Source organism: Pongo pygmaeus, chromosome 18 (genome assembly GCF_028885625.2).
Source record: "Pongo pygmaeus isolate AG05252 chromosome 18, NHGRI_mPonPyg2-v2.0_pri, whole genome shotgun sequence".
Classification (NCBI taxonomy): Eukaryota; Metazoa; Chordata; class Mammalia; order Primates; family Hominidae; genus Pongo; species Pongo pygmaeus.
Genome location: NC_072391.2, coordinates 81853833 through 81881487, shown reverse-complemented (window position 1 = coordinate 81881487; position 27655 = coordinate 81853833). Strand labels below are relative to the sequence as shown.

General features: G+C 50.6%; 1 protein-coding gene across 2 annotated transcripts in view; it reads left to right on the top strand.

Moving 5' to 3' along the window:
• Window positions 1–27655, top strand: part of COTL1 (coactosin like F-actin binding protein 1) — a 52659-nt gene that overhangs the window by 7121 nt on the left and 17883 nt on the right. Inside the window, exon 3 of one of the 2 annotated variants that reach the window (XM_054452672.2) lies at window positions 20462–20619. In XM_054452672.2, the coding sequence (XP_054308647.1) occupies window positions 20462–20619 (158 nt within the window). Of the gene's footprint in view, window positions 1–20461; window positions 21763–27655 lie in introns of those variants that run through there. The other variant, XM_063654153.1, reaches the window with a different exon arrangement.

Below are 27655 nucleotides of genomic sequence, written 5' to 3'. Positions count from 1 at the left end.
TAATAAATGTGGTTATTGTTAAAGTAGCACCTTCGGAAGATGTTACATATCAATGGATAGGTTGAAATAAATTTGAGATGTGGGGTGGTTACCAGAAAAAGTTTCTTCATGAAGGGCAGCATCAGCTTGGTTGGAGGCAGGTGCCCTGTGACATTTGTTGGATGATGGTCTGGGTGGAGCTGATATTCCCATGAGGCTCTGGTCAGCCAGTAGTGTTTAACCCAAAATGTAACAGAAAGAGAAGTAGGGATTGATGTTTTTTTTTCTGTCCAGCATTCCCTCCTTTGGGGGAACCTCTCCCTTCCATTTCATAATAATCCTGGTCAGCCAATGTAGTTCCTCTGAGAGTGCATATAACCCAGACCTGTCCAATCAGAGCAAGCCACTCTTCTGCTAACTGATTGGTTCAAGGGCCCTTGTGACTCAAATCTAGCCAATCAGATTCATCCCTGAGACTTTGGACAGATTTGTTGGTAAAGAGTCTTTTTATCTTTCTCTGGGATTAAAACAAATAAGAATAATGAGGGCTTGGAGCTCACAGGGCGTGTCTACCATTTATAGAGAGTACCTGTCTGAGAACTCAGGAACAGAGCCTGGTGGTGGGGATGGAGACAGGTGACGTGCCTTAAAACTCTGGGATCCAGCCATGCCTGAAGCTTTCTCTTTAGACAGTTCACTTTCATGAGCCAAGTAATATTTTTTCTTAGGCCAGTGTGAGTGGGTTCTGGATTTAGTTTCCATCTAAAAGAGTCCTGGCCATAGTCTCCAGGTTAGGCAGCTGGACACAGTCTCAGAGGAGAGGAGAATCCAGGCTGGACAAGGAATTTAAAGCCTCTCATGTGAGAACTGACTGAGGAAATTGGGCATATTTAACCTTGTGAGATCAAGAGGAGAGATCCTTGGGAGACACGAGTGTTGTCTTCAGATGTTTGAGGGGCTGTCATGTGGAAAGTGTGGACTTCTTGTGTTCCTACCCCCACACCAACCCTATGTGGTAAATGGGACCAGGCAGTAGGAATTCAGGGATAGTGTGTTAGTCTGTTCTCACGCTGCTATGAAGAAATACCCGTGACTGGGTAATTTATAAAGAAAAGAGGTTTAATTGACTCACAGTTTTGCATGGCTGGGGAGGCTTCAGGAAACTTACAATCAGGGCTAAAGGGGAAGCAAACACATCCTTCTTTACATGGTAGCAGGAGACAGACTGAGATCCAAGTGAAGGGAGAAGCCCCTTATAAAACCATCAGTTCTGTGAGAACTCACTATCACCAGAACAGTATGGGGGAAACTGCCCCCCCGAGTCAATTATCTCCACCCCGTCCTGCCCTTGACACTTATTACAGTTCAAGGTGAGATTTGGGTGGGGACCCAGAGCCAAACCATATCAGATAGATTTTGGGTTGACCTGGAGAGGAAGAGGCCCTTAAGGTAGAAAGGGCTACCAGAGGAGAAAGTGAGGCCCCCATCATAGGAGGTATGTCAGGAGAGTCCGACTAACCACTTGGCATAGATGTTGAAGAAAGGATTGAAGGAGGCCTTCCTTGCCTCTGCACTCTCCTGTCTCACAGCCCCGTTTTCTGGCCTGCTATGCCTCCAGGAAGACTGACTGGCCTTAGTGCAGGCCTGGGGGATGCCTCTCAGAGGTGGGATCAGCCCTATCTGGATGACAGAGACTGAGAGTGGCAGAGAGGTGGTTCCTACGGAAAACTGGAGTATAGTTACCAAAAGAAGGGAGCTGGAATGCTAAGGAGTCAAATTCACTTGCTGTCTGTGACCCCTGCATATATGGCAATACAACTCGCAGAGAGTTGGCAGTCTATTTATCGTGCTGTTTTGCACCTGAATATTTTTCCCTAGCTGCACATACACACACGGGTTTCAGAAATTTGGGCGAGAAGGGAAGGAGAGAAATTGCTTTCTTTCCTAAGGTCTAAGGGAATGTGACATCAGAAAGAAGCTCCAAATCTCTGACAGGGCTTTGGGCAGTTATAAAGTGCTGAACAGCCTGTCCGTTTTGCATGCGACAGACATTTTATTGAGTTCCTACTTTGCTCCAGAAACAATGTTGGGTTTTTAATTTAATTTTTGAGACAAGGTCATGCCCTGTCACCCAGGCTGGAGTGCAGTGGCAAGATCTTGGCTCACTGCAGCCTCCGCCTCCCAGCTCAGGCTATTCTCCTACCTCAACGTCTCCAATAGCAGGGACTACAGGCGCCTGCTACCACGCCTGGCTCATTTTTGTATCTTTTGTAAAGATAGGGTTTCACTATGTTGTCCAGGCTGGTCTCGAACTCCTGGGCTCAAGCGATCCACTTGCCTTGGCCTCTCAAAGTGTTGGAATTACAGGCGTGATCCACCCCGCCTGGCTGGGTTTTTGTTTTTAAGTGGTACCCTGAAGGGCTGCTAAAACATTACCTTTGTAATTTCCTGCACTATCCAGTCTCCCATTGCCTTCTTTGCCCACATATCTGTTGCTGGGAGGCCCTGAGCCACGCTGCGTAGCTTTTTTGTGTATCCACAGGGGTGTGGGCTTTGTGGTAGCTCTTTCAGTCTACTGCATGGTGATGTTTGTGCTTTCTTTTCTGTTTGTGGCCGTGTCACCACAAACAGAAAATGATGAAGGATGATAGATGTGTATCTTCCTGGTAAGTACAGTGTCTCAAGTTCAAAAAAAGCATTCCCTAAACACTAGTTGAATTGGGTTTTTGCCCCTTGAAAATATTCAGAAATTAATGCAAACTTTTTGAAAGCATCGCTTACAGGTTTGATAGGTGTTATAAATACCTCCCTGTTTCCCATCCTTTCTTTACCCCATTTCATTCTGGTGCCCACCCACACCGAGAGCATGGAGCTCTATGTCTAGGTCTTTGGTAGTATTCCAGTTGCCAGATTTAGTGGTCATTTCTTTGTCTCTGATCCACTTTACCTCCCTCCAGCATTTGCCAGTGGCCAGCACCTCCTGAAAAGATAGTCCCCCTCGCTTGTGCTTCTGCTTCTGCATGGCTAGACTTGCCTAGTTCTCCTTTTATGTCTCTCTCCTGTCATTCTCACTTCCTTCTGCTGCTGCTTCTGCTTCCTGCCCGATAAGTCTAGGCGTTTCTTAGGGCTCCACCCTTGATCATGACCTTGTCTTCTCCAGGACATTTCTTGAGCATCTACTATATGCCAAGCCCTTTGCCAAGTACTGAGTTGAGTCCTTTCCCTGACCCCAGTGAGCTTGTAGTCCAGGCCAGGGGTGGCTTTCTAACCTTCAGCTCAGGTTGCTCCCCCGTCTCCCACTCCCAACACCTTTTCCCCATAAGGTCCAAATGCTCAGACATGACATGGGGTGCCCTTTATGACAGGTGCTGGCCAGCCAACCCCTCCAGTGTGTGTCCCCAACACACACGATGCTGACCTCAGGGATGCCCAAGTCCCAGGCCCTACGTAGGGGCTTTGCGTGTGTTAGTTTATCTAATTTATCTTCTCTCTGAGGGAGTAATGAGCAGAGTGACACCCACAAGTAGAAATTATCCCCACTTCACTGAGGAGGAACCTGACATTTTCCTTGGAGATCCAGAGTCGCTTGCTGGAGATGCTGCAGTTGGGAAGAACTGCACTTTGAATCCAGATCTGTGTCCGAGGCTCCCAGCTCTTCCCCCTGTGCCGCGCTGCCCTGCCTTCCTGCTTCCCTAGGCCTGTGGACTCTCTTCCCTCTGCCTGCACTGTCTTCATCTGTTTCGCCTTCCTGGAGGACTCCTACACACCCATCAAGGCCCGGTGTGAATGTTCCCTCTGCTCAGATGCCCTCCTTGTCTTCGTGGTGCTGGTGTCCCGTGTGGTGGTCGTTTGCATGTCTGTTTCTTCAACTCCTTGGTGAAGTCCTCCTGGAGAGAGGGACTTTGTCCCTTTGGTGGCGGTATCCTTGGTGGGGAATCCCCATCCTTCATGGTTAGCTGGCTGCAAATCTCTTCCCCCCATGGGTGTGTTGCTCCCTTGAGTAGGCCCAAGTCATGGGCTGAATCCTGGGTCATAGGCTTATCCCAGCAAGTGCTGGCTGTCCACCCCTTTGTCTCTTGCTTATAGAAGAGAACCCATAACGCCTGGGTTCAAATTTCAGCTCTATTTCTTATGAGCTGTAGGCGCCTGGGACAGAATCCTACAGTTACTGCTGTGGGCACCTGGGACAGAATCCCGCAGAGACCCTTAGAGGAACATGGAGGGTGCAGCCCTGGGAGGCAGGGGCACATAGCCACCGACTCTTATCCCCCATTGGTTGAGGGGTCCTTTAGGGGCTTTAGGGTTTCTGCACTCCAGGCTGTGCCTCTGTGAGGCTGAGCAGCTAGACATGGCAGGATGTCATGGTGTACCCAAGTGGCTACGCTCACAACCACTGAAACCAGACACGGCCTTCGAGAAGGTGACAAGGAGTCAAAAAGCATCTCCTTGCAGCATTTAGCAGTGCCTAAGATCATAGCCATATGTGCTATCATGTGACTTTCCTGGGAGCATGTTTATCGTGTGACTTTCCTGGGAGCATCCATGCCCCATGGGGCAACCAGGTCAGCTTTGTTCTCTGCAGTATTGGCAGTGCTGGGAACAGTACCTGGCAGCCTGCACAGATGTCGTTGAGTAGGCAGATGAGTGACAGTCCATGTAGATGTCTGAGAGCTAAGCTCACACAGGAGGGCCCGCTGTCCCCTCCTCCAAAGTAACAGCCCAGTGGCCCACAAGGCTCCCGGCTGCTACCACTGGCTATGTGACTGCTCTGGCCCCAGGCCTCTTACTCCAGAGCCCAGGCATTGCCACCTTCCTCTCCCACTTAAACAAGTGCCTGTGACTTTTCTGATTCAGCTCAGTGGCCTCAGCAGTGGCAGGTCCCCAGAGGCTGGTTTTTGAAGGCAGGCATGGCACCTCAGCATTTAATATTTTATTTCATGAGTGCATTTTGAAATTAACCTGCCATAGATCTTGTTTTTAGTTCTGTACTTAGTTTATGGTCATCACGCTTTTCTTCATGCACTTATTCTTACTTTGTCTTCTATGTACTTAGGTAAGCTTCCTTGTCAGTAATAAATAAATAAGTTGATAACAGCAATGGTTAACAGTGGACCTTTATTAGGCCAGGCATTAGCCAAGGTCCTTGTGTTAATTTCCTATGGCCGCTGTAACAAATGACCACAAACTTGGTGAAGTAAAACAACATAAATGCATCATCTTATAGTTCTGGAAGTCAGAAGTCTGACATGAGCCTCACAGGACTAAAATCCAGGTGTGGACAGGGGTGCTTTCTCCTGGAGGCTCCAGGGGAGAATCCATTTTCTTGCCTTCTTGTGATTCCAGAGACTGCCTGCATTCTTTGTCTTGTGGCCGCTTCCTCTGTCTTCAAAGCCAGTAGTGGCAGGTCGAGTCCTCATGATGCCATCTCTCTGGTTCTGGCCCTCCTCCCCACCCTTCCCCATTTAAGTACTGCAGTGATCACATGGGTCTCACCCAGATAACCCAGGAGAATCTCCCATCTCAGGATCCTTACCTTAATCACACCCTCAAAGCCCTTTTGCCATGTGAGGGACATATTCACAGTTTTGGGGTTTAGGACATAGATGTCTTAGGGGCCGTTGTTCTGCCTGCCACAGTCACTTGTGATTTCATTTAATACGCGCAGTGACCCAGCATCGCGGGCCCTGTTGTTATCCCATTTCACAGCCGAGGCAGTACGCAGGCCGGGCTGCAATTCTTACCTGGCGCGTGTGCTTCTCACCCCCACTCCTGACACCCTCTGCACCCCAGCTTGCAATGTAAAATCTTTGTGAAACAATAAGGGAAGACCACCGGAGGCTCTTTTGTGGAACACCGAGGGGCAGATCTAAGGCCCAGGCCCAGGCCCAGGCCGTGGGGGAGCTGTGGGACTGTTTAGAGGCCACTGTTGTTTAGAGGCCGTTTCTGCCATTGTTGTTGACACGGAAAACCTGTGCGTGTGTCTGGGGAGCAATGCTCCTTAATTCCTGAACCCAAGTGTTCCCTCCTGCCCTGGAGAGACTTTCCCAGGAAATCCCGATTTCCCTACTACTTTGCCGGAAGGGCTCGCCTTTGGAGGTCTGATCTGACCCGGAAGCACTTTTCTCCCCGTTTCTGGCTGGAATTCTACCCTACTTATAAAATGAAGTGTATTGTTCATGGCTTGCAAATAAAAGCTGCTGTCGCCTCAGGCGGGCCAGGGGTCAGCTGGAGCTGGGGGAGGGGTGAAAAGAACCTGGCTTCAGATGCAAAGAGCCGGGCTCCTGGCGGCCCCTGTGTGACCCCTGCAGCCACAGCCCCCTCTGGGCCCCTGCCTAACAGAGGGACAGAGAGAGGGCTGTGTCCATCCTGAAGCTCTCTGGATTTGGCCAAACCTGGCTGCTGTGTGGCCCATTCTTGGGAACACCACACTGTCTTCCTGGATGACTTTGATCACTCATCCCCCCAACAAATATAAACTGAGCACTCACGGTCTGCTGGGCACTCGTGCTGGGAGAGCTCAGTGGGGTGCATCACCAGGCACAACCTTGTGAATGGACCGAAAACCACTGAAATGTACACTTTAACAGGGTGCAGTTCATGCTGCGTAAATAATATCTTAGGTTTAAAAAGCGTAAAGAAAAAAGGAGGATGAGGCTCCTGGGTGGGCAGGACGGCAGGAACCTAGTGGGGCCATGGTGTGGGGGCCATGGGGGGGGAGCGTGGTTGGGGAGTGAGGGTGGAGAGCAGGGGGTGAGGGCTGTGGAGGGTGAGTGTGGGGTGGGGAGCAGGGGGTGGGGGCCGTGGGATGAGGGCTATGGCCAGTGAGTGTGGATGGGGAGCGCAGGGGTTGGGGAGTAGGGGGGGAGCATGGGTGGGAAGGCGGTTGGGGAGCATGCGGTCGGGCCATGGTGGGGCAGCGGGAGGGAGAGGGGAGTTGCAGGGGCAGTAGGGAGCGGGGAGCATGGGGTGGGGGCCATCGGGGAGGAAGGTGGGTGGGGAGTGGGGGGTAGAAAGCGGGGGGAGGTGGGTAGCTGGCAGGGCCCAGGGCGCAGTGGCCCCGGGAACCATGTGAGGCCTCCGGATTTTCCTGGAGCAGCGCGCATTTTATTCTGATCACTTTTGTGTCATGTTCTCCTAGAACTTTGCCTTGGCCCTTTCTGTGAGTCATTCCCAGCTGGGCAGAGTCTTATTCTGCCACTTATTCTGCGTCCCCAGGCGTGATGCGCCAACCCCACAGGCCCTGAGGGGCCCCTTTCCCTGAGCGCAGCCCTGCCTCTCCCCTCTGAACTCCCGGCTCCCCCATTGCCTCCATTTGCCTCTTATAGTCTGTTGCCATTGTCACCGTTTGTCCCAAGGCCGCCTTGTCCTTATCATCCTCACTTAGCGCTTCTCAACACTTTCTGTGTGCCAGGCCCAATTCCCAGGGCATCACCCCCTCAGCTGGCTCTGATGAGGATCAACGTGCTGTGTCACCGATGAGGAGACCTCCAGGGGGAGGCTTGCTGGTCCCCTGGGCTCTCAGTGGGTCCCCCTGTGTTTAGGGCAGAGCTGTGATGCTGTGTTGTACCCACGGCTGGGTTTCCAGTGTGTTCACTCAGAGCCTGGCGCAGAGCCCTGGCTGAGTCACTCTTTGTTGCCTCAGTCCTTTGGGAAGAGGGGAGGTTCTGCCTCGGATGTTGCATGGGGTAACGAATAAGTGAATCTGTAGAAGAGTAAAGTGAGTCAGCCATCCCCGTGGGGGCTGGTGTGCTCAGGCTTGCGGGCTGGAGTGTTGTTAAAGCCCACAGGGAAGGAAAACCGGCTGCAAGTCTGCCCCCGCCAAGCAGGGGCTCCCAGGCAGAGATGGAGAGGCCTCCGGGGAACGGGGGGGCAGAGAGGGGAAGTCGCTGGACCATTGTCACATGGGAGGAAAGGGGCAGAGCCAGGACCTGAATCCTGGTCTCCAGGCTCTCGTGCCGCTGAGGTTTCAAGCCAGCTGCATCCCTCTGGGCTACCGTTCTTGGTGCATTTGAAAAGTGGAGAAGCAGCTTCCTCGTTACGCAGGCATCGCTGACTCTGGCATCGCTGACTCCAGCAATGCTGCCTTTTTGGCCTTCCCTTTCCATGCACTTTTTTTTTTTGAGATGGAGCCTGTCACCCAGGCTGGAGTGCAGTGGCATGATCTCAGCTTACTGCAACCGCTGCCTCCTGGACTCAAGCAATTCTCCTACGTTAGCCTCCCGAGTAGCTGGGATTAGGTGTGCACCACCATGGGTGGCTAATTTTTGTATTTTTAGTAGAGACAGGGTTTTGCCGGGTTGGCCAGGCTGGTCTCGAACTCCTGAGCTCAAGTGATCTGCTCTCCTTGGCCTCCCAAAGTGCTGGGATTCCAGGTGTGAGCCACCGCATCTGCCCACATGCACTTTTATTAAACCACAAATTTGTCAAAACAAATCACTTGTTATGTCTGTCCATATCCATTAATTCCTGCCTGTCTATTCATTCCTGCTCTCTGGGGGTGGAAGTCACACTTTAAAAATCCTGAGAAGGAATTGGTTTTATTCTTTTTTTTTTTTAATTAAAAGAAAAAAAGTTTTTTGAGACAGAGTCTCACTGTGGCCCAGGCTGGAGTGCAGTGGTGCGATCATAGCTCACTGCAGCCTCAACCTCCTGGGCTCAAGCGATCCTCCTGCCTCGGCCTCCCAAAGTGTTGGGATTACAGGTGTGAGCCACTGTGCCCATCTGCTTGGTTTTACTCTTATAAAATGGCACCCCCCCCCCCCCCCCCCCGTTGAACTGAAGCGCAGCTGCAAATTTGGAACTGAAAGCCTCTGAGAAGTCAAAGATGCCATGCAGATGCCCTTCATTTATTCAGGAAGTATCTATTGAGTACCTGTGGGGCATCGTCTGGGTGCTTTGGATGTGCTAGGGAACGAGATTCCTTCCCTCTTGGAGTAGGGCTGAGCAAACTGAAGGAGGCCTGTAGCTCATTCTGAGCCTTTAAGCTCTTATTTTGCACACAGTTATAATCAACTGCATCATATGCCCTTCTGGCTTGTGGTGAGTCAGAAACAGAAGGGCTGGTGGAGGAAGGGGTTTTGAACTTGCCAGCAGAGGCTGTTGCTTTGTCTGGAGTTCTGTCACAATCTCTCTCTCAAATTGTTAACAGGAACCCTCTTTGTCCTTACCCTGTTCTCTGGAGGAACTCTGAGTCATCCTTCAAGACCCTGATCAGGATGGGTGCGGTGGCTCATGCCTGTAGTCCCAGCACTCTGGGAGGCCAGGATGGGGGGATCACGAGGTCAAGAGTTCGAGACCAGCCTGGCCAACATGGTGAAACCCCGTCTATACTAAAAATATAAAAATTAGCTGGGTGTGCTGGAGCATGCCAGTAATCCCAGCTACCCGGGAAGCTGAGGCAGGAGAACTGCTTGAACCCGGGAGGCGGAGGTTGCAGTGAGCCGAGATTGTGCCCCTGCACTCCAGCCTGGGCGACAGAGCAAGACTCTGTCTCAGGGGGAAAAAAGAAAAAGACCCTAATCAAACATCACCTCCTCTGCAAAGCCTGTCCTGGTCACAGCTGCCCAGGCAGAGTGGATTTCCTTCTTTCCTTGATGCTCCTGTAACTGCCAGTCACAGCTCTTTGCCATAGCAGTAATGTCATGGTATTCACACACTACATTTTTGTTTGCCATGGTAGACTGTATATTTTTTGAGGGTAGGGATTCCATGTTTTTCAGCAAAATCCCTATATCACAGATTGTCAGTAAGTGTTTGTCAAATAACCAACCCACAGCGATGGAAGAGGCAGCACAACAGTGAAAAGCAGACACAAGAGTATAAAGCAGTGTGTGCCAGGGCTGTTCAGTGATTGGGAGCCAGACACTGAACCCCTCAGTGGCCCAGCGTCTCCTTGTAGTTGCTGTAGATACTGTAATAAGGTCCTCAGAGCCTCCAGGGACTGCTTACAGCCACTCTTCTCTAAGTCAGAGGGTGGAGTCAGGTCTAACACACTAACTCCCATTTAAGGAAGTAGAGAATTATCATGAAAGAAAGTGCTAGTGCTTTGTCATAGGGGGAAAACCTTTAGCTCTTGGTTTAATTTGGGTATCCAGATCAGCTTATACCCTGGAGGTTCTGCTGAAGTAATCATCTTTCTTTTCCTCTGGCCATCCTGTACTTCATTTTCTTATGTTCTCTGTCAAGCTAGGAAAGCTGGGTCATTCACACCTAGTGAAAATGCAATGAATCGGGGATCATTTGAGGAGTCTCCTGTGTTGGATATCAAACCGCATTTACAGTGTGAGCTCCAGTGCAGAAACGATGTGCCTACATGCAGATACCCACACAATGCGGATCACATAAAGAAACAGAGCCTTGGCCGAGCGCAGTGGCTCACGCCTGTAATCCCAGCCCTTTGGGAGGCTGAGGCGGGCAGTTCACCTGAGGTCAGGGGTTCGAGATCAGCCTGGCCAACATGGTGAAAGCCCGTCTGTACTACAAAATTCACAAAAACTACAAAACTTAGCCGAGCATGGTGGCAGGCGCCTGTAGTCCCTGCTACTTGGGAGGCTGAGGCAGGAGAATCGCTTGAACCCAGGAGGCGGAGGTTGCAGTAGGCTGAGATTGTGCCACGGCACTGCAGGCTGGACAACAGAGCGAGATTTCGTCTCAAAAAAAAAAAAAAAAAAAAAAAAGAGCCTTTATTCATGCCGTTTAAGGAATAAACCAAAAGGAGTTTATTTCTAGAGTAATGGGTTTCAGTTTTTACACTTTTTAATATTTTTGCAAAGTTTTTTGAGCAGGACAGGAGGGTGTTTTTGGTTTGGTTTGGTTTCTGTCAACTGGGGGGAGTTATGAAAGTCACTCTGAAAAAAGACAGCAAGTGATACAGTGAAATGAGGCCTCTTAGTAAGGAGAGCTCTCCCTTCAGCTTCAGCAATGAACCTGGCCCCTTCCAGCCCCAGCCTCAGGCCCCCTCCCTCTTACAGACGCGGGCGCCCGCTGAGCCCTCCTTCCTCTTTGGTGGCGAGAAGACATTTCTCCTTCCGCAGCCTTACCCTCTCTCCCCTTAGCAGCCTGCTAGAAGCCAGCCGCTGCCATGGCGACTGCCCAGCTGTCCCCTTGCTCTGGGCAGCAGGATGTAAGAATTCTTTCCCATTTCCTTTCATCCTCGCTCCAGGGAGCTCCCTCGGTGGAAGCTGACAGCTCAGCTTTTTGGTGTGTGGGTTGTTTTTTCCCTTCCTGAGCCGTGTTTGCATAACCTCTCCGGAGTCTCTGTAAAGTTAGGGCAGCTTTAGAGTGAGCTGCAATCTTGCTGCTCTCTGGGGCAACTTCCTCCTGTCCTCCCCTTCCCCCTTTCTTTGGCCTTGCTCTAAAGTTCAGTGTTGGGTGGAAATTCTGAAATGATTCTCTCTTGTTTCTTTCCATTGGCCCACAGATAACGTGTAAGGTGCCTATGACATGCCTGGCATGGTGATCAGTGCTGGGGCCATAACAAGACCCAGACAGATGTGAAAGTAGCTGAAAAGATCAGAAGGACTTAACGCTAAAAGGTTTCTGGGGTGGTGGGGGATCCTTAATTTCTTCATTTTGCTTTTTTGTGTTTCTCATTATTCTACACCTAGTATGTGTTTTTGTAACGAAAGAAGGTTGTTCAAAACATTTGCAAAAGTATTAAGAAAGTTACGCAGTGCTCGGCCCATAGCAGATCCTCCTTCCTCGGGGGTTTGGTCCTCCAGCCACGACTGGCTTTGGCGATACGCAGAGGAGACTAGAATCTCTTTGGGGAGAAGGCAGAGCCCCCAGTCAATGTGGATCCTGTGTCGGGGCCGCCCTGGTGAGAACACTGGGTGGGCCTGGTCAAAATCTCTTCCTCAGTGCTGACCTGAGCCTGAGATTTCAAGTTTGGGTGGGAGGGGGAAGGGGGGAGAAGGAAGGGGGGGGAGGGACAGGCCTTCAGAGCTTAGTGGGGACCATATGCCGTTTGTAACTTTTGGGGAATTATTAGAGCGGCTCATCCTGGTGGCTTTGGTGATTATAGAGAATTCTTGCCTTTACCCCCCTTCCTAGCCCCTTTGTGGTCATCCTCTGTTTCTGTTGTCACTGGGTTTTTTCCCACATCCCCATCCCTTTGACTGCTCAGCAGCTCCAGCTTGGTCGTCCCCCTGACCCAACCCCTCTTGGACCCCTCCTGCTTGCTCCCCCCCACCCCCCGCAACTTGGTCCCCGCCGCCCCCACTTGGTTCTCCCGCTTGGTCCCCTGCTTGGTCTTCCTGTGTGGTCCCTCCCACCCCCCACTGTCTCTCCTTTACCCCCTCTGGGCCTTTCCCTGCCCCATCCCTGTCTCTTCCAGAGAGGTCGGGGTTGGCGGGGGGGGGGGGGGGGGGGGGCGGTGGGGGGCGGGAGCGGGGAGGAGAAGGGGAGGAGGCACAGATGGGGAGGAGGTGGGAGAGGCGTAAAGGCACCTCCAGGGCCCAGGGGAAAGGTCAGAGGAGAGCCAGGAGAGGGAAAGGCTGGAGAGAAGAGCATGTAACGGCCACCAGGGCCAGCTGCTGAGCTCACAGCTCTGCGCCAGGCGGTGTCCTGAGAACGTTAGGATGCTGATTTGTTGACACAGATGAACTTACTTAGTAAATGAAGGCAGAGAACCTTGAAGAGATGACCTGGGCATTGGACTGAGGCTCCCTTTACCTACCTGCAGGGCCCTACCTGGGGCTTCTGGGTCCCCAGGGGTCCTTTCCAGGAGCCAAAGCTCCATCGTTGGCCTCTGATGAGGCTTCGTAGACCAGCGGAAGGAAGGGTCAGGCTCTTTTGAGAGTGGAGTTTTGTTAACGTTGAACATGACAGCTGTGTCAAGGCTCTCTCTGGGTGGGAAGGGGAGGGCATCCATCGTCTCCAAATCGGGAACATCCAGCATACAATTGGCCTGGGCTCTGAATGCATGACACCGACCAGAAGGAAACCACGGTCTTCAGGATGGGGCTCCTGACCTTGCTGTGTCCTCAGTGACGGCGGCCCTGAGATGGGGCTCAGTGTGATGCTATGATGCGCATCTGAATCCTCGTGGCTTATGGGCAAGCAGAGGAGCTAGAGGCAGCACAGGCAGAAAGGCCTCCTGGTACCCAGGGCTGATGCTCAGTAGCTCTCTTGCTAATGATGGCTGTTCTCTCTCTTGGGGTGTGGGATTTTGGGGAGGGAGCACTGGAGGGACTGTCCTGGTGGTCTTTGATGGGCGTGTTCAGGAACCACGGACTCTGCAGGAAGCAGCTTCATGCAGTCACTTGCTTAAAATAAAAGGCAGACAGGCAGCAAGGAGGGCGTGGGGACTGAACTCTGAGCACTTCAGCTTTTCTGCCCTTGAGACCTTTGTCTCGTCCCCTGTCCCAACAGTGAGTTCTCACCATTTCTTCTTCTCCACGTCTTCCTCTAAGTCAGTGGGTCTCAAGGTCTGGCAGCCTCAGAATCACCCTGGGGCTCATTCGAGCACAGTTTCAGAGCTCCACTCCCAGTGTCTGGATCAGTAGGGCTGAGTGGAGCCTGAGTACCCACATTTCTAATAAGTTCCTGGGTGCTGTGGTGCTGCTTGTCCAAAGACCACGCTTTGAGAACTGCTGCTCTAGACTTCAGCAGCTCTGCAGCGGGCAGGGAGGGTTGTGTGGCTCATTCTCACTTCACCTCTCCAAGCCTCGGTTTCTTCACCTGTGAAATGGAACTGCGATCTGTGCTGCCCTCACAAAGGAGAAGAATCTGCAGTGTGCAGATTCTTAGAGTGGGGCCCGGTCCCTCATAAGTGCTTAGTAGACTTGGGGCTCAGTTACCTCCCAGACCTTCACTATCTTCCATTTCTCCTCAAGAAAGACTCACAGAAGGAGTGACTCCGTGACTGTGTGCCTCAGAGTGCCTCACTCTGAAAGCCAGAGCTGGATGCAGAAAGTTGTCCCCATTCTACAGCTGGAACAGCTGAGGCTCAGAGCATGAAGCACCCTCATCTGATGTTCCATAGCTAGAAGGAAGCCAGCTGGGATGCCGCTGCTGCTGGGATGCGGCCCCTGCTCGGATGATGTGGCCCCGGCTGGGATGCGGCCCCGGCTGGGATGCGGCCCCGCCTGGGATGCGGCCCCGCCTGGGATGCGGCCCTGGCTGGGATGTGGCCCCGGCTGGGGTGCAGCCCTGGCTGGCTGACCTCTGGAGTTTGTGCTCTTCTCAGTGCGCCAGGTTGCCTTAGCAAACAGTTGTGTGTAAGGGGTGCGAGGTGCCAGGAGATGGTGAGAAACGGAGGGCAGACTCTGCCCACCTTGTTAAGGACAGAGCAGTGGAGAGTTGTGAGTGCAGGGGCTGGTGCGCCAGTGTTCTGTGCTGGTAGCTGGGATCTCCCAGGGAGCGAGTGTCAGGGGAAAGGAGAGGACGAGGTGGAACGCTGGGGAGGGTGTGTGGAGACAGAGCGGGTGGAAGAGCCAGGGAGAAAGCAGAGGTCGGGATCAGCGCTCTGAGAACCAAGATGGCACCGTGCCCTGGGTGCCATGGGAAGGGAGAGGTTCAAGGAGAGCAGAACTGACGATGGTGTGAAACGCCACCAGTGGGCATGGAGAAGGTGCTGTTGGCTTTGGCAATTAGGAGGCCCCTGTGGACCCCTGAGGGCAGTTTCACTGTAGAGGTGTTGGGGGTCAAAAAACAGCAATGATTCCCATCAGCCAAGCCCTTCAGATCTCATTTCTTTTTCATGTAATCCTCCCAACCACTTTATGCGGTAAGTATTTGACCCATTTTGTGGATGACGAAACTGAGGCTTAGAGACATTCAGGACTCTGGTCTGGGTCACAAGGCTAGTACATGTGGGGGTAAGTTTCTAAAGGATTCTGGAATTTGAATTTGCACCCTGGACGTTGCAGAGAAGGTTAAGGGTATAGACCGCTCCACTGTGCTGAGGGCTCCAGCAGAAGGAGCTCATGGCATCTGTCTCTGGTGCCTGTGTTTGGGTGAAGTCCTGGGTCCCCCATCCCCCACTGGGGTTGCCCAGTCTCCCTGTCTCCTCTGCCTAGACCTGGACTCTCAACCTCAGTCTGAAAAGATGGACCATTGGCCCTGTTAGGGACCAAGTGGCACAGTGAGGGTGATGGAAAGCCCAGGTACCAACCTCCTTCTGGGCTGTTTTGCCATCTTAGTGCATACACATACACACATACACACACACACACACACACACAGATAAAACACACATACACATACACAAACACATGAATATATATACACACATATATATACACCTGTACTCACAAATATATATATATACACACATATACAAACACACCTATACACATATATACACATATTATACACATAAATATATGTATATATACACATACACAAATATACACACACTCATCACGCTAATATATACATGATGGCGTTTCTCTGTGCCCTTTAGTAGATATGCCAGTGTTCCTGTGTACAGGAGTGACAATAGCCCAAGGTAGACGAGGGAGCCTAGGGCTCCCCACTGCTGATGTGGGGCTGTGACTGCCACTGGGGTTTGTGGGCCCGATTTGTTCAGAAGAGGGAAAGTAGCTGAACCAGGGATGAAGAACTAGAGCTTCCCCTTCCACTGCCCAGTGTGAGGTCAAAAGGGGCTGAGAACCTCCTTCAGGGTGAGCGGGGTTGGGGAGAGGCCTCCAGTCTGCTGGGCAGCTGCAAAAACGGTGCGCAGACCAACAGGTTTTCCGTCTCCAACTCAGCTGACCCATCACTGTCGTGCCAGATCTCTAGCAGCAAACATTTGTAAGCATAACGTGACTTGGATTTTCAAAAACAGGCCTGTCAGCAATCTTGTTGACCAAACCATTGTCAGATAAGCACCCAGCAGTCACCTAGCAAACCATGTCACTCTTTACCCCACTCCCCCACAATCATTTAAATGACATCAGGCTGTGGTTCTGGAAGGTTCCCAGTGTCCTTGGGGTTGGGGGTGTGACTTACTTATTGTACATCTATCTTGTGCCAGGCCCTGGGCTGGTACTTGGGGCACAGGGACAATGCTTGTGGTTCTTCAACAAGAACCTGTGACCCTCCAGGGGCAAAGGGTGTTGCCCAAGGTAGACCTGGGGAGGTCTGAAAGAGGGGAGGGTGGATGTGGAGGGTTGGAGGTGCGCAGAGCATGGCCGGCGTGTGGAGGCACTTGGCAGCCAGCAGAGAGGGCAGACACTGGAAAAGCCATGGAGCTCCGCAGAGGAGCCGGCGAGAGCCGTGGGAGGGGGCGACACTGAGAAGAGAGAGGCTGGGAGAGCTGGCTCAGCCCGAAGGCTCGGCACTGGGCTGAACACATGGTCGGGGTCCCCAAAAACTGCGTTGGCCCAAAGCAGGGCTGGTAACTTTCCTCCATGGAGGCTTGGGCCAGGGATGGGCAGTTTGGATCCAAGTCCGGGCTGACCAATGTGGAAATGGGAACCCAAGAGCGGTTACCATGGAAACAGACTCACTGTGTTCTTTTGCTTGTGAAATGCAGTTGGAGGCGGATGTTCAGCCCCTCCTCCCCCTCAGGTCAAGGCTGCCATTTAATTAAGCACTTTGGTGTTGATGCTCCGACAACACTCCTCACAACAGAGCCCTGGCTTCCCAGATACCGCGGGGACTGCTGAGAAATGCTCTTGAGCTAAAGGCTGCTCCCCCACACTCGAAGTCTGCACCAGCCGCCTGTGGCTGTGCACTTTGCACCTTACAAGTGAGGAACTGCCGTCTCTTGCACCAGTCTCGTTTCCTGTGCGCGGTGGCCACCTGGCAGCCCCGCCCTGTGTCAGGAGCTTTAGGTTGAAGGTTCCACCCTGACGGGCTAGGTGGGTTTTGTAGCTTTCACTTTCAATCATCATGGTCAGCTGATAAGGGAGGCGTGAAATCACCCCATTTTGGAAGGATCCCAAATGTCTATCAACTGATGCACTGATAAGCAAAATGTGCTCTCTCCACGCAATGGAGTGCTGTTCAGCCATAGGAGGAATGAAGTGGTGACCCGCACACGCGGCAGCAGGGATGAACCTTGGAGATGTGACACTGAGTGAAAGAAGCCAGACCCCAGAGGCCACATAGCGTATGAGTCCATTTCAATGAAATGTCCAGCACAGGCCAATCCATACAGACAGAAAGTGGAAGAGTGGTTGCCAGGGCCTGGGGGAGTGGGGTGGAGAATGGGGAGTGACTGTTCTTGAGGACAGGAGTTCTCGTTGGAGTGATGAAATTAGATAGTAGCGATGATGGCACAACATTGTGAGGGTCCTTAAAGCCACTGAATTGTATGCTTTAAAGTGGTTAAAATAGTGAATTTTATGTTACGTGACTTTTATCTCAATAAAGAAAACAATGTGTTTTACAGGTGAAGCAGCCCGGGCTGATGTTTGGGAATTCAGGCACAGTCCCCAGGGCATGGGAGGTGGGGCTCTCACCCCTCGTGGTCTCCTGTGCTCTCGACTCCTCTGTCCTCACTTCTCACATCCAGTTGGTCACCAGGCCCTGTGGATTCACCTGCGCAGTGTCCCTGAGACCATCCTTCCTTCTATCCCTGCTGCCTTGTTACCTACTGACCCCTAGATGGCCATGGCCTGATGGGGCAGTTCCCTGGAGAAAGGGGGCTGAGCACACACACCCAAGGTGTCCAGGCCCTTGGCTCTGGCCTCACTGTGTTGTGACTCTGGCCACATCACGTGGCCTCTGAGCCTCCAGCCCTTATCAATGAAGGTGATTTGGATGTTGATGATGAAAGTGGCCATGACGTTTCTACGTCATCTGCCTCCCAGCATTGTTACAAAGACCAAATGAGATGAAATAGAAGCATGTTTTGTAAACTGAAAAGTGCTGTGCCAATGTGAGTGGTGATGATGATCGGTTTCCTTTAAGAAGTAAGTGTTGTGGAGTCGCTGACCCTGGACGGCAGTTAGGATCTCGCATTCATGGTCTGCTGAGAGCTGCGTGTTCCTTAGCTCCCGGGGACAAATGGATGACCCATTAGACCACCTGGCTTCTTGTTGAAGGCGAACTTGCTGGTTACCCCTCCGGTTTTGGGATAATCACCAGGAAGTGAACTTGTCAGCTCCAGGCCTGTGTCTCCTTTAGACAGGTGGTTTGTGTCCTTGGGTCTTGGTGCTAACTTACATGCTTTGTGTGGGACTCTGCAGGGACGTACTTAGATTCTATGAAGAAATGCAGATTGATTTTTTTTTTTTAAACTCAAAGTGTGATCCTTTGACCAGTAGCATCAGCATCACTGGGGAGCTTCTTAGAAGCGTAGACCCCAGACCTGTTTAATCAGAAGCTGCATTTAGGAAGATTTCCCCAGTGATTCAAATCCACGCAATGTTTGAGAAGCAAACATATCGCTCTACGATATCATTGAGTGCCTGAGAAACCCTCACACCAGCAACTAAACGCCCTGAGAGAGCATCAGTTTATGCAAGTGGCTAATACAAGGTGAATGACTCCAAACCAGTGGCATCCCTATGTGCCAGCAACCACCAGTTAGGAATTGTAATGAGATCTTGGTGATAATGGCAATTAAAATATGAACTATTTGTGAAGTAAGCTGAATAAGGATATGTGATCCCCTCAAGAGGCACAGAACTTTGTTGGAAAACACAAAAGGGGTCCCAATTAAATGGGGACACCAACAGTTTACAGCAGAGGTTCTCAACTGGGGGTGTTCTGCCCCCTTTGGGGGACATCTGCAATGTATGGAGGCATTTTTGTTTGTCATAACTGGTGGGGCCAGGTGAGGGGTGCTGCTCAGCACCCTGCAATTTACAGGACGGTTCCTACCAGAGAGAATGATCTGGCCCCAGATGCCAGTTGAGCTGATGTTGAATAATTTTGGTTTATCCTAGTGGGGTACACACGCACCCGCATGCACACGCACACACATGCAATGCACACACACACATGCACGCACATATTATTTTATTTTATTTTATTTTATTTGAGACAGGGTCTCCGTTGGCCACCCAGGCTGGAGTACAGTGGCGTGATCTCTACTCAACTGCAGTCTCAACCTCCTGGGCTCAAGTGATCCTCCCACCTTACCCTCCGTGGTAGCTGGGACTACAGGTGCCCGCCACCGTGCCCAGCTAATTTTTTGTTGTTGTTGTTAGAGAGGTGGTTTCTCCATGTTGCCCAGGTTGGTCTCAAGCTCTTGGGCTGAAGTAATCCTCCCACCTTTGCCTCCCAAAGTGCTGGGGTTACCGGGGTGAGCTACCATACCCGGCCAATACACACATCACTTTAAAAATTCAAAAATATCAGGCTGGGCACGGTGGCTTACGCCTGTAATCCCAGCACTTTGGGAGGCTGAGGTGGGCGGATCACGAGGTCAGGAGATTGAGATCATCCTGGCTAACACGGTGAAACCCCGTCTCTACTAAAAATACAAAAAATTAGCCGGGCGTGGTGGTGGGCGCCTGCAGTCCCAGCTACTCGGGAGGCTGAGGCAGGAGAATGGTGTGAACCCCAGAGGTGGAGCTTGCAGTGAGCCGAGATCGCGCCACTGCACTCCAGCCTGGGCGACAGAGCGAGACTCTGTCTCAAAAAAAAAAAAAAAAAAATTCAAGAATATCAAATGATATTTTGATAATACAGAGCAGTGGAGGATGGGGGAACTTAGCATAGTGGATTGTGAAACAGATTTTAAAGTCATGATAATAAAAACAGTGTGGCATTGAAATAAAACTTAATGTGGATCAATGGAACAAAATAGCCCTCAAAGCCATTTTAATAAAAATGACTGTATAAGATAGAACAAGCATAACACAGCCAATGGAAACGTGTTCAGAATTCATTGTTGACCTAATTGCCTAGTCATAAGTGAAATATCCTCGGAGCCATATCCCAGGCCAAATTAAGAGCCACTTTCTTTGTTTCCTCTTCATACCCACCGCCACCCCCTCTTGCCCCAGGGTGTTTCCTGTCTCTCTACAGTGTAGAGTCTTATTCCAAGTAGGACCGCAAAGATTGAGGCAAAAAGAGTTGATGAATTTCTGGTCTACAAAGAGGATGAATTTCTGGTCCCTAAATAAGATCCATAATTTGAGCCTTTTTAAATTTTTATTTTTAAATTTTTTTGGCTGGGCCCTGGCACTGTTGGTGGCGCCCACATCTGTGCAATGGGCCCACCCAGAATTTGAGCCTTGATTGTAGGAAGGCTGTAGGCGTTGCAGCCAGAAAGGCCTGGGTTTAAATCCCAGCATGACCTTGAATTCCCTCACAACCTCGAAAGTGCCATGTGACTTCTCTGAACCTCCATTTCCCATCTGTGAAATGGGCATGAAGCCTGCAGCATTGTTGCCAGGATTCAAGAGACAGTGACAAGGGCAGCGGATGAGTGCTTCCCTCCTGCCCTCTGCACATGGCGCCCCCAGGGAACTGCACCGGGCTCCTGCCGTGCTGCTCCAGGCTCACAGCCTCTCCTCAGGGACATGATGTTGGGGTGTTTTAACAGAGCACCATGTTCTCTTTTCGCTCTTGGCCACAGATGACGTCCGGTTGTTTGCCTTCGTGCGCTTCACCACCGGGGATGCCATGAGCAAGAGGTCCAAGTTTGCCCTCATCACGTGGATCGGTGAGAACGTCAGCGGGCTGCAGCGTGCCAAAACTGGGACGGACAAGACCCTGGTGAAGGAGGTCGTACAGGTACTGAGTTCCTCCAGAGTCTGGAGGTCACAGCTCACCAAGGGTCACCATCCTGCAAGGAGGGAGAGGGCTGGGTTGGACTCCTGGGTCTGTAGCTTAGCTGTGACTTGGGACAAGCCATGCTGTGTCTCTGCACCAGTAAAGCCATTGGTGAAATGTCAACAGAATTGTTTCAGGATGCTGGCTAGGAGGAGGTAACTGTGTTTGTGATCCCACCTATCCCATAACAGAAGCATGGCAGCTGGGCGCCTGCCTCCGTGGGTGGGGCAAGTTGCTTGCTTCTAGAGACGGGGACTGGTGGGGGGACCAGAATAGCAGCCACTACCCAGTGGTGTCCTGACTGACTGTCAGCGGTGGTCGCACGGATCCCATGGGAGAATTCATTTGTGCCCTCTCTGAACAGTGCCTACTTTAAGTCTTTTCCATTCTGGCCATTAAAGAAAATGGACATTTTCAATGTCAGAAACTTCCAAGGTTGTTCACTTGGGGTACAAGTAACAGGATCATGTTGAGAAAAGAAAATCTGAACTCCAAAAAGGTAATCCTGGGGTAGGGTAGATGAGGGAGAGAGGTCTTTCCCTACTAAAGGGATCTCCATTTTGCAAAAGGATTTCTCACAACCCATGAAGTAGGGAATCTCTCCCTCTTACCGCACCTTTAAACTGTTGTTCAGGTGACCAGAAATAGTGTGTTACACGTCCCTTCAGCAGCTTGTCTGTCACAGAGGGCGGGGGTGGTACCACTGCCCGTCCTCCACCATGCACATTGTTTTAAAGATTCAAAGCAGTGTAATTGGTCCATGATAAAACAAACGTTTAAAAACAATAGACTCGGCTGGGTGCGGTGGCTCACGCCTGTAAATCACAGCACTTTGGAAGGCTGAGGTGGGAGGATTGCTTGGCTAAGGAGTCTGAGACCAACCTGGGCAATATAGTGAGACCCCATCTCTACAAAACGTAACAAAATAAAATGAGCCAGGCATGGTAGCACATGGCTATAGTCCCAGCTACTTGGGAGGCTGAGGTGGGAGGTTCGCTGGAACCCAGGAGGTCAAGGCTGCAGTGAGCTACGATCGTACCACTGCACTGTAGCCTGGGCAACAGAGCGAGATCCTGTCTCAAAATAAATAAATACAAATAAAAATAATAGTCTAATGATGGAAGTGGGTGATAGCTAAAGACACAGGGTTTCTTTTTGAGGTGATGAAAATGCTCTAAAATTGACTATCATGGTGGTTGCACATATCTGTGAATATACCAAAAATCACCGAATTGTCAAAAACAAAAACAGCCTGGGCACAGTGACTCACACCTATCATCTCAGCACTTTGGGAGGCTAAGGTGGGAGGATTGCTTGCGTCCAAGAGTTCAAGACCAGCCTGGGCAACATAGTATTCATAATACTCCATCTCTACAAAAGAATAAAAAATTAGCCACGTGTGGTGGTGCATACCGGTAGTCCCAGCTATGTGGGAGGCTGAGGTGGGAGGATCACTTGAGCCCAGGAGGTCGGGGCTGCGGGGAGCCAAGATCTCGCCACTGCACTCAGCCTGAGTGAGTGTAGTGAGACTGAGTGAGACCCTGTTGCAGAAAGAAAAACAAACAAAAAAATAGGCTATCTGCAATGTACTATGTTGAATTGGACCTTAGAACAGAAAAGCTGTTGAAATATAAATAAAGCCGGGAGTTTAATTAATTGTAATGTACCAGTGTTGACTTTTTCATTGTGACAAATGTACCACAGTAATATAACATGTTAACAGTGGTGAAATATGTATGTGTGTGTGTTAAGAGGAAGGTAATATGGAAACTCGGTACTACCTCTTGCAACTTTTCTGTAACTCCAAAGCTCTTCTAAAATAAATTATTATTATTATTATTATTTTTATTTTTAAGAGAGACAGGGTCTCACTATATTGCCCGGGCTAGCCTCAAACTCCTGGGCTCAAGTGTTCCTACACCTCGGCCTCCGAAAGTGCTTGGATTAGAGGCCACCACGCCCAGCCCAAAATAAAATTTTATTTAAAAAATAACAATATGGCCAGGTGTCATAGCTCATGCCTGTAATCCCAGCACTTTGGGAGGCCAAGGCAGGCGGATCACGTAAGGTCAGGAGTTTGAGACCAGCTGGCCAACATGGCAAAACTCTGTCTGTACTAAAAATATAGAAATTAGCCGGGTGTGGCGGTGGGCACCTGTAATCCCACCTACTCAGGAGGATGAGGCAGGAGAAACTCTTGAAACCAGGAGGCGGAAGTTGCAGTGAGCCGAGATCTAGCCACTGCACTCCAGCCTGGGGGACAGAGCGAGTCTCCAAAAAATAAATAAATAAAAATAAAAAATAATGGTAGGACATAGTAGAGTCCTGTGGTCCCCCTGTCAGTTCCCGCTTTCGGACGTCCCTCCTGGCCACTCTCTGGACAGGCTCGCCTCCTGCCTTTCGGCTTTGCTGTGGTCCCAGCCTATAGGTCACACTCTCATCTGCAGCTGCTTTTTTTAAGGTTAATGTAATTTCATAAGTGATACGGCTGCACCACCTTTGTAATTCATGGTTTTCTGGTAGCAGAGTGTTCTGGTTCACAAGTGTACTGTCATGTACTAAATGTTCCCCTGTTCTTGGCCTCTTAAGTTGCTTCCAATTTTTATTTTTATAAAGAATGTTCCAACCAACATTTTAATACATGCAGCTCCTTTCTCTCTTCTGTTGAGTTATTCTTTAGAAAACAATCTCGAGAGGTGGGGTTCCGGAGTTAAGAGGCGAGATAATCATTTTTAAAAGGTATGGGCGTCAGATTGGCTTTGAGCAGTGCTAGCACTGTGCCTGGGACCGAGGAAATGCTGACAAAGGCCATTTGTTTCACATGTAGTCAGCGTTCCTAGTTGACACTGCTGTCTGCACCCTGTCTGGCCCGGGAGACAGGGCCTTGTTTTGGAAAACCACTTATTCAACCCTACAGGCTATTTTTCTCCAGGCCAGTTGGGTTTTAATGGTTAACCAGCTTCCAGGGGTCTTCCGAGTGGCAGCAGGATGGAAAATGAAAAAGAAGTCCTGTTCTGTGGCCAAAGGTCTCCTGCTGAATTCCGTCCGCCGTGCTTGGCCCACTCCTGGACGTCGCCGGGAGGAAAGGGAGCAGAGGGAGGGGGCGCTCGCCAGGATGTGTACACGGGGCACCACATTGCAGATCTTGCGATTCCCTTTTGTGGTAAAATACAGGCCAGGTGTGGTGGCTCATGCCTGTAATCCCAGCACCTTGGGAGACCAAGGCAGCCGGATCACCTGAGGTCAGGAGTTCGAGACCAGCCTGGCCAACATGCCAACACGATGAAACCCCATCTCTACTAAAAATACCAAAAAAGTAGCCAGGCGTGGTGGCGCGTGGCCTGTAGTCCCAGCTACTCGGGAGGCTGAGGCAGGAGAATTGCTTGAACCCAGGAGATCACGTCAGGAGATTGAGCCGAGATCGCAGCAAGACTCTGTCTAAAATAAATTAAATAAATAAATAATACAAAATTGTAAAATACAATAATATAAAGTTTACCATTGTAGCCATTTGAAAGTACAGTTCAGCTACATTAAACAGAGTAACAATGTTGTGTAGCCGTCACCGCAGTCTAGTTCCAGAACTTTCTCATCACCCCCAAAGGAAGCCTCATACCCACTAAGGCAGTCTGCAGAGTTTCTTTCCTCTCTAGAACTCTTTTCAGTTTGGGTAGGTGCGCCGGTGATTGAGGGGGATTGGAGGAAATTAATTCCCTGCTGGGAACCTTTAGGTGGGAGTCGTGGTGATAATTCATATGTTTGCAAGCTCAAGGAAGTTGAAGCACATAGAGGAATTGCTTGGCTCTTGGTAGTGGGAAGTACAGGGGTTTCGGCTTTAGGTGTGGCTAGATCGAGGGCTCACGCAGTATTTTCATCTCATCTCTCAGTTCTGTTTTTCTCTGGGGTTGGCAGCAGGCAGCCTCCGCACAGCCAAAGAAACGGTCCATGCTATGGTGGTCCCTCTGGGTCAGGATCGCAGAAGAGAGGCCTCTTTCCTCAGTGTCCGTCAATCTCTTAAGAGGACCGTGATTGGCCCAGCTTGGGTCACATGCACACCCCGTTGGGCAGGGAGGCGAGGTTTCATGATTGGCAGCTCCAGCGTGATCCCAGTTGTTAAAGAAAGGGATGCTGGTGAATGAAGAAGCGCAGATGTGCACTGCAGTGGGGGAGCTGGAATACTGTCCTGAACTACAGATGTAGGCTCATATTTTGACCATTATCATTTGCATTTTCCACCTCTCCACTTAAAAATGTTAATTATCTGAAGCTGCTACGAGACCTTACATTTATGCTGCAGTTGCAAATATAGCCATTTAGGTTACAAAGGGTCCATTCTGCTGGTATAATGCTATCTTTCCATAGCCGCTAAAACCATGCAGAGACTGGCATGCCTATCAGCTTCCCCTCTGCTTCACGGGGATTCAGAGCAGATTTTCTCTAAGGGACCTTCCAGATGGGCCCATTCTGGGTGCCATGTCTTGGGGACCAGGTCACTTCCCTGGCTGCCTTTTTGCCATCATTTCCATGTGAAGAAGAAGTAGATTGGCTTTTAGTTTAAGATTACTCTATTAATAAACCCTTGACTTTGATTGTAATAAAGTAATGCACATGTGTTCTTGTGCTTTGTGTGAAACGTGGAGGGTGTAAATTAATTGCACGGTCATTGACGTGGAGGAACTTGAATCCAGGGGGGCGATGTTTTTTTTTTTTTTGAGACAATCTCACTCTGTCACCCAGTCTGGAGTACAGTGGCACAATCTCAGCTCACTGCAGCCTCTGCCTCCCATGCTTAAGCAATTCTGGTGCTTCAGCCTCTCCAGAAGCTGAGGATTACAGGTGTGTGTCACCACACCCAGCTAATTTAGTGGAGGGATCTGTATGTCACTAACCACCTGCCTGACCGTGGGCAAGTCTCTCCCTCCCTGGGCCTCAGTGTCCTCATTTGTAAAATGAAGAATTGGATGAGTTGACTTGCTGTGTCATATTCTATTTTGGCGTATTCTGGAAATTTTTCTTTTGTTTTAATGGAGTAATTGGTTTATGAAGGCATTTTACCTTTAAATGAACCTTCTTTTACTTTGCCAAGGGGGATGGTGTAGTACAGTGGACTTTGGAGCCACACGACGTGGGTTCAAATTTCAGCTCCATCACTCACTGTGTGGCCTTGGACACATGGCTTACCCTCTCTGGGCTCAGTCACCTGATGTATAAAATAAGGGTAATATAGTGCCTGCCATGTAGGATTGTGGTGGGGATTAAATGAGCAAATACAGGGAAAGTGCTTAGAACAATGTCTTAATTTCTGGGACCCGGAAGTAGTAGCTGTTATTTCCAGTTTTCCGTTTAGACAACCCTGTGATGCACAGTTCAGGCAAGAAATGTTTCTACACTGTAGATTATTTCCTTAGGAGATGCTAGATACAGATGCTGAGCTCCAGGACACAGGGCATGAATCTTGTTGTTCACCGATATTGCCAGCCATCAGCCGTACAGGAACGGTTTGGCCTCACCCACACTTGCCAGCGCTGACCTCAAAAAGTTCATACTTCACCTGTGGCCGGCACACAGGTGCATCAGCATATGGGGAAACTGAGGCCCACAGCAGTGCTAGGACCTGCCCTAAACTCACAGTTAACGAGTGACAGAGCTGGGGCTAGAGCCTGGAAGAATTAAGAGTGAAGTTCGACTCTGATCCTCTTTAGTCTGTATTCAGAGCCTGAGAAACTGAGAGGCGTCTGTGGCTGGGGGAAAACAAGACAAAACAAGACAAATGCCAGCAAGGCCACGGGGCAGCAGGGGCTGCCAGGCTAGCCGGGTGGGGCGATTGAGAGTCCGGGGAATGCGCTGAACGCACAGCACACACGGCTGGCTGGCCACAGCTGTTGTCTGCCACACAGAAGTACCCGGCTGGTGCCCAGGACAGAACCTCGGTCCTATTGTTCTCGTGTCTCTGCAGGATTGTGGGGACAATGCAGTGACCACTGGTAGTGACCTGCGATGTGCCAGGGCCAGGCTCTCTTGATTTAGAGCCATGCTTGGTCAATGCTGCATCATGCTTGTCTTGCAGGATGGGTTCATTCACTTGATCCTTTTATTTATTCTTTAATGTAATATGAACTTTCACGGAGCCAGGAATCCAGAGGGCGTGCAGCTCAGCTTTCAGGAACAGAGGACAACAGAGGTTGCTGCCTCCAAGGAGAAGTGGAGGTGGGAAGGATGGACGTGCCAGGGATGGTGTGAACTAGCCAACTGGAGTCTATTCTGATGGCTTCTGAGCCCTGGGAGTAACCAGGCTTAGTGGCTATAATCCCAACACTTTGGGAGACCAAGGCAGGAGGATTGCTTGAGCCCAGGAGTTGGAGACCAGCCTGGTCAACATAGTGGGACCTCGTCTCTACTAAAAACAAAAAAAAATTAGCTGAGGCATGGTGTCCCATGCCTGTAGTCCCAGCTACTCAGGAGTCTGAGGTGGGAGGATCGCTTGAGCCCAGGAGTTGGAGGCTGCAGTGAGCTGTGCTGGTGTCATTGCATTCCAGCCTGGGTGACAGAGGAAAACCCTGTCTCAAAAATAAGTAAATAAATAAATAAAAATAAACCCCAGGGGCAGGATCGGCTTAATTTCTGGGACCAGATTTACCCACCCCTCCCCTCTGAGGGCCTCTCTTGGTTACCAATGTGGCAATAATATGAATAACAATAGTTTTATTGTGGCCCTACTATGTGTCTGACGCTCTCTGAAGGACTTTCCGTATATTAAATCATTTGTCCTTCACGAGGCCAGGTCTGCCACTTGCCATGTTTTATAGATGAGGAGCTTGGGATCCGAGGAAGCTGAGTATCTTGCTCAAGGTCCGGGTGCTTGGACATGGCAAAACTATGCCTGGAATCCAGGCTGTGGGCTCAGAGCCCCGACACGGCCACTTCACCACACCGCACATTTCCCAAGCCTTCTGGCACCAGGGAAGAGGTTCGAAGGCCGCAAGCAGGGCTGGACACT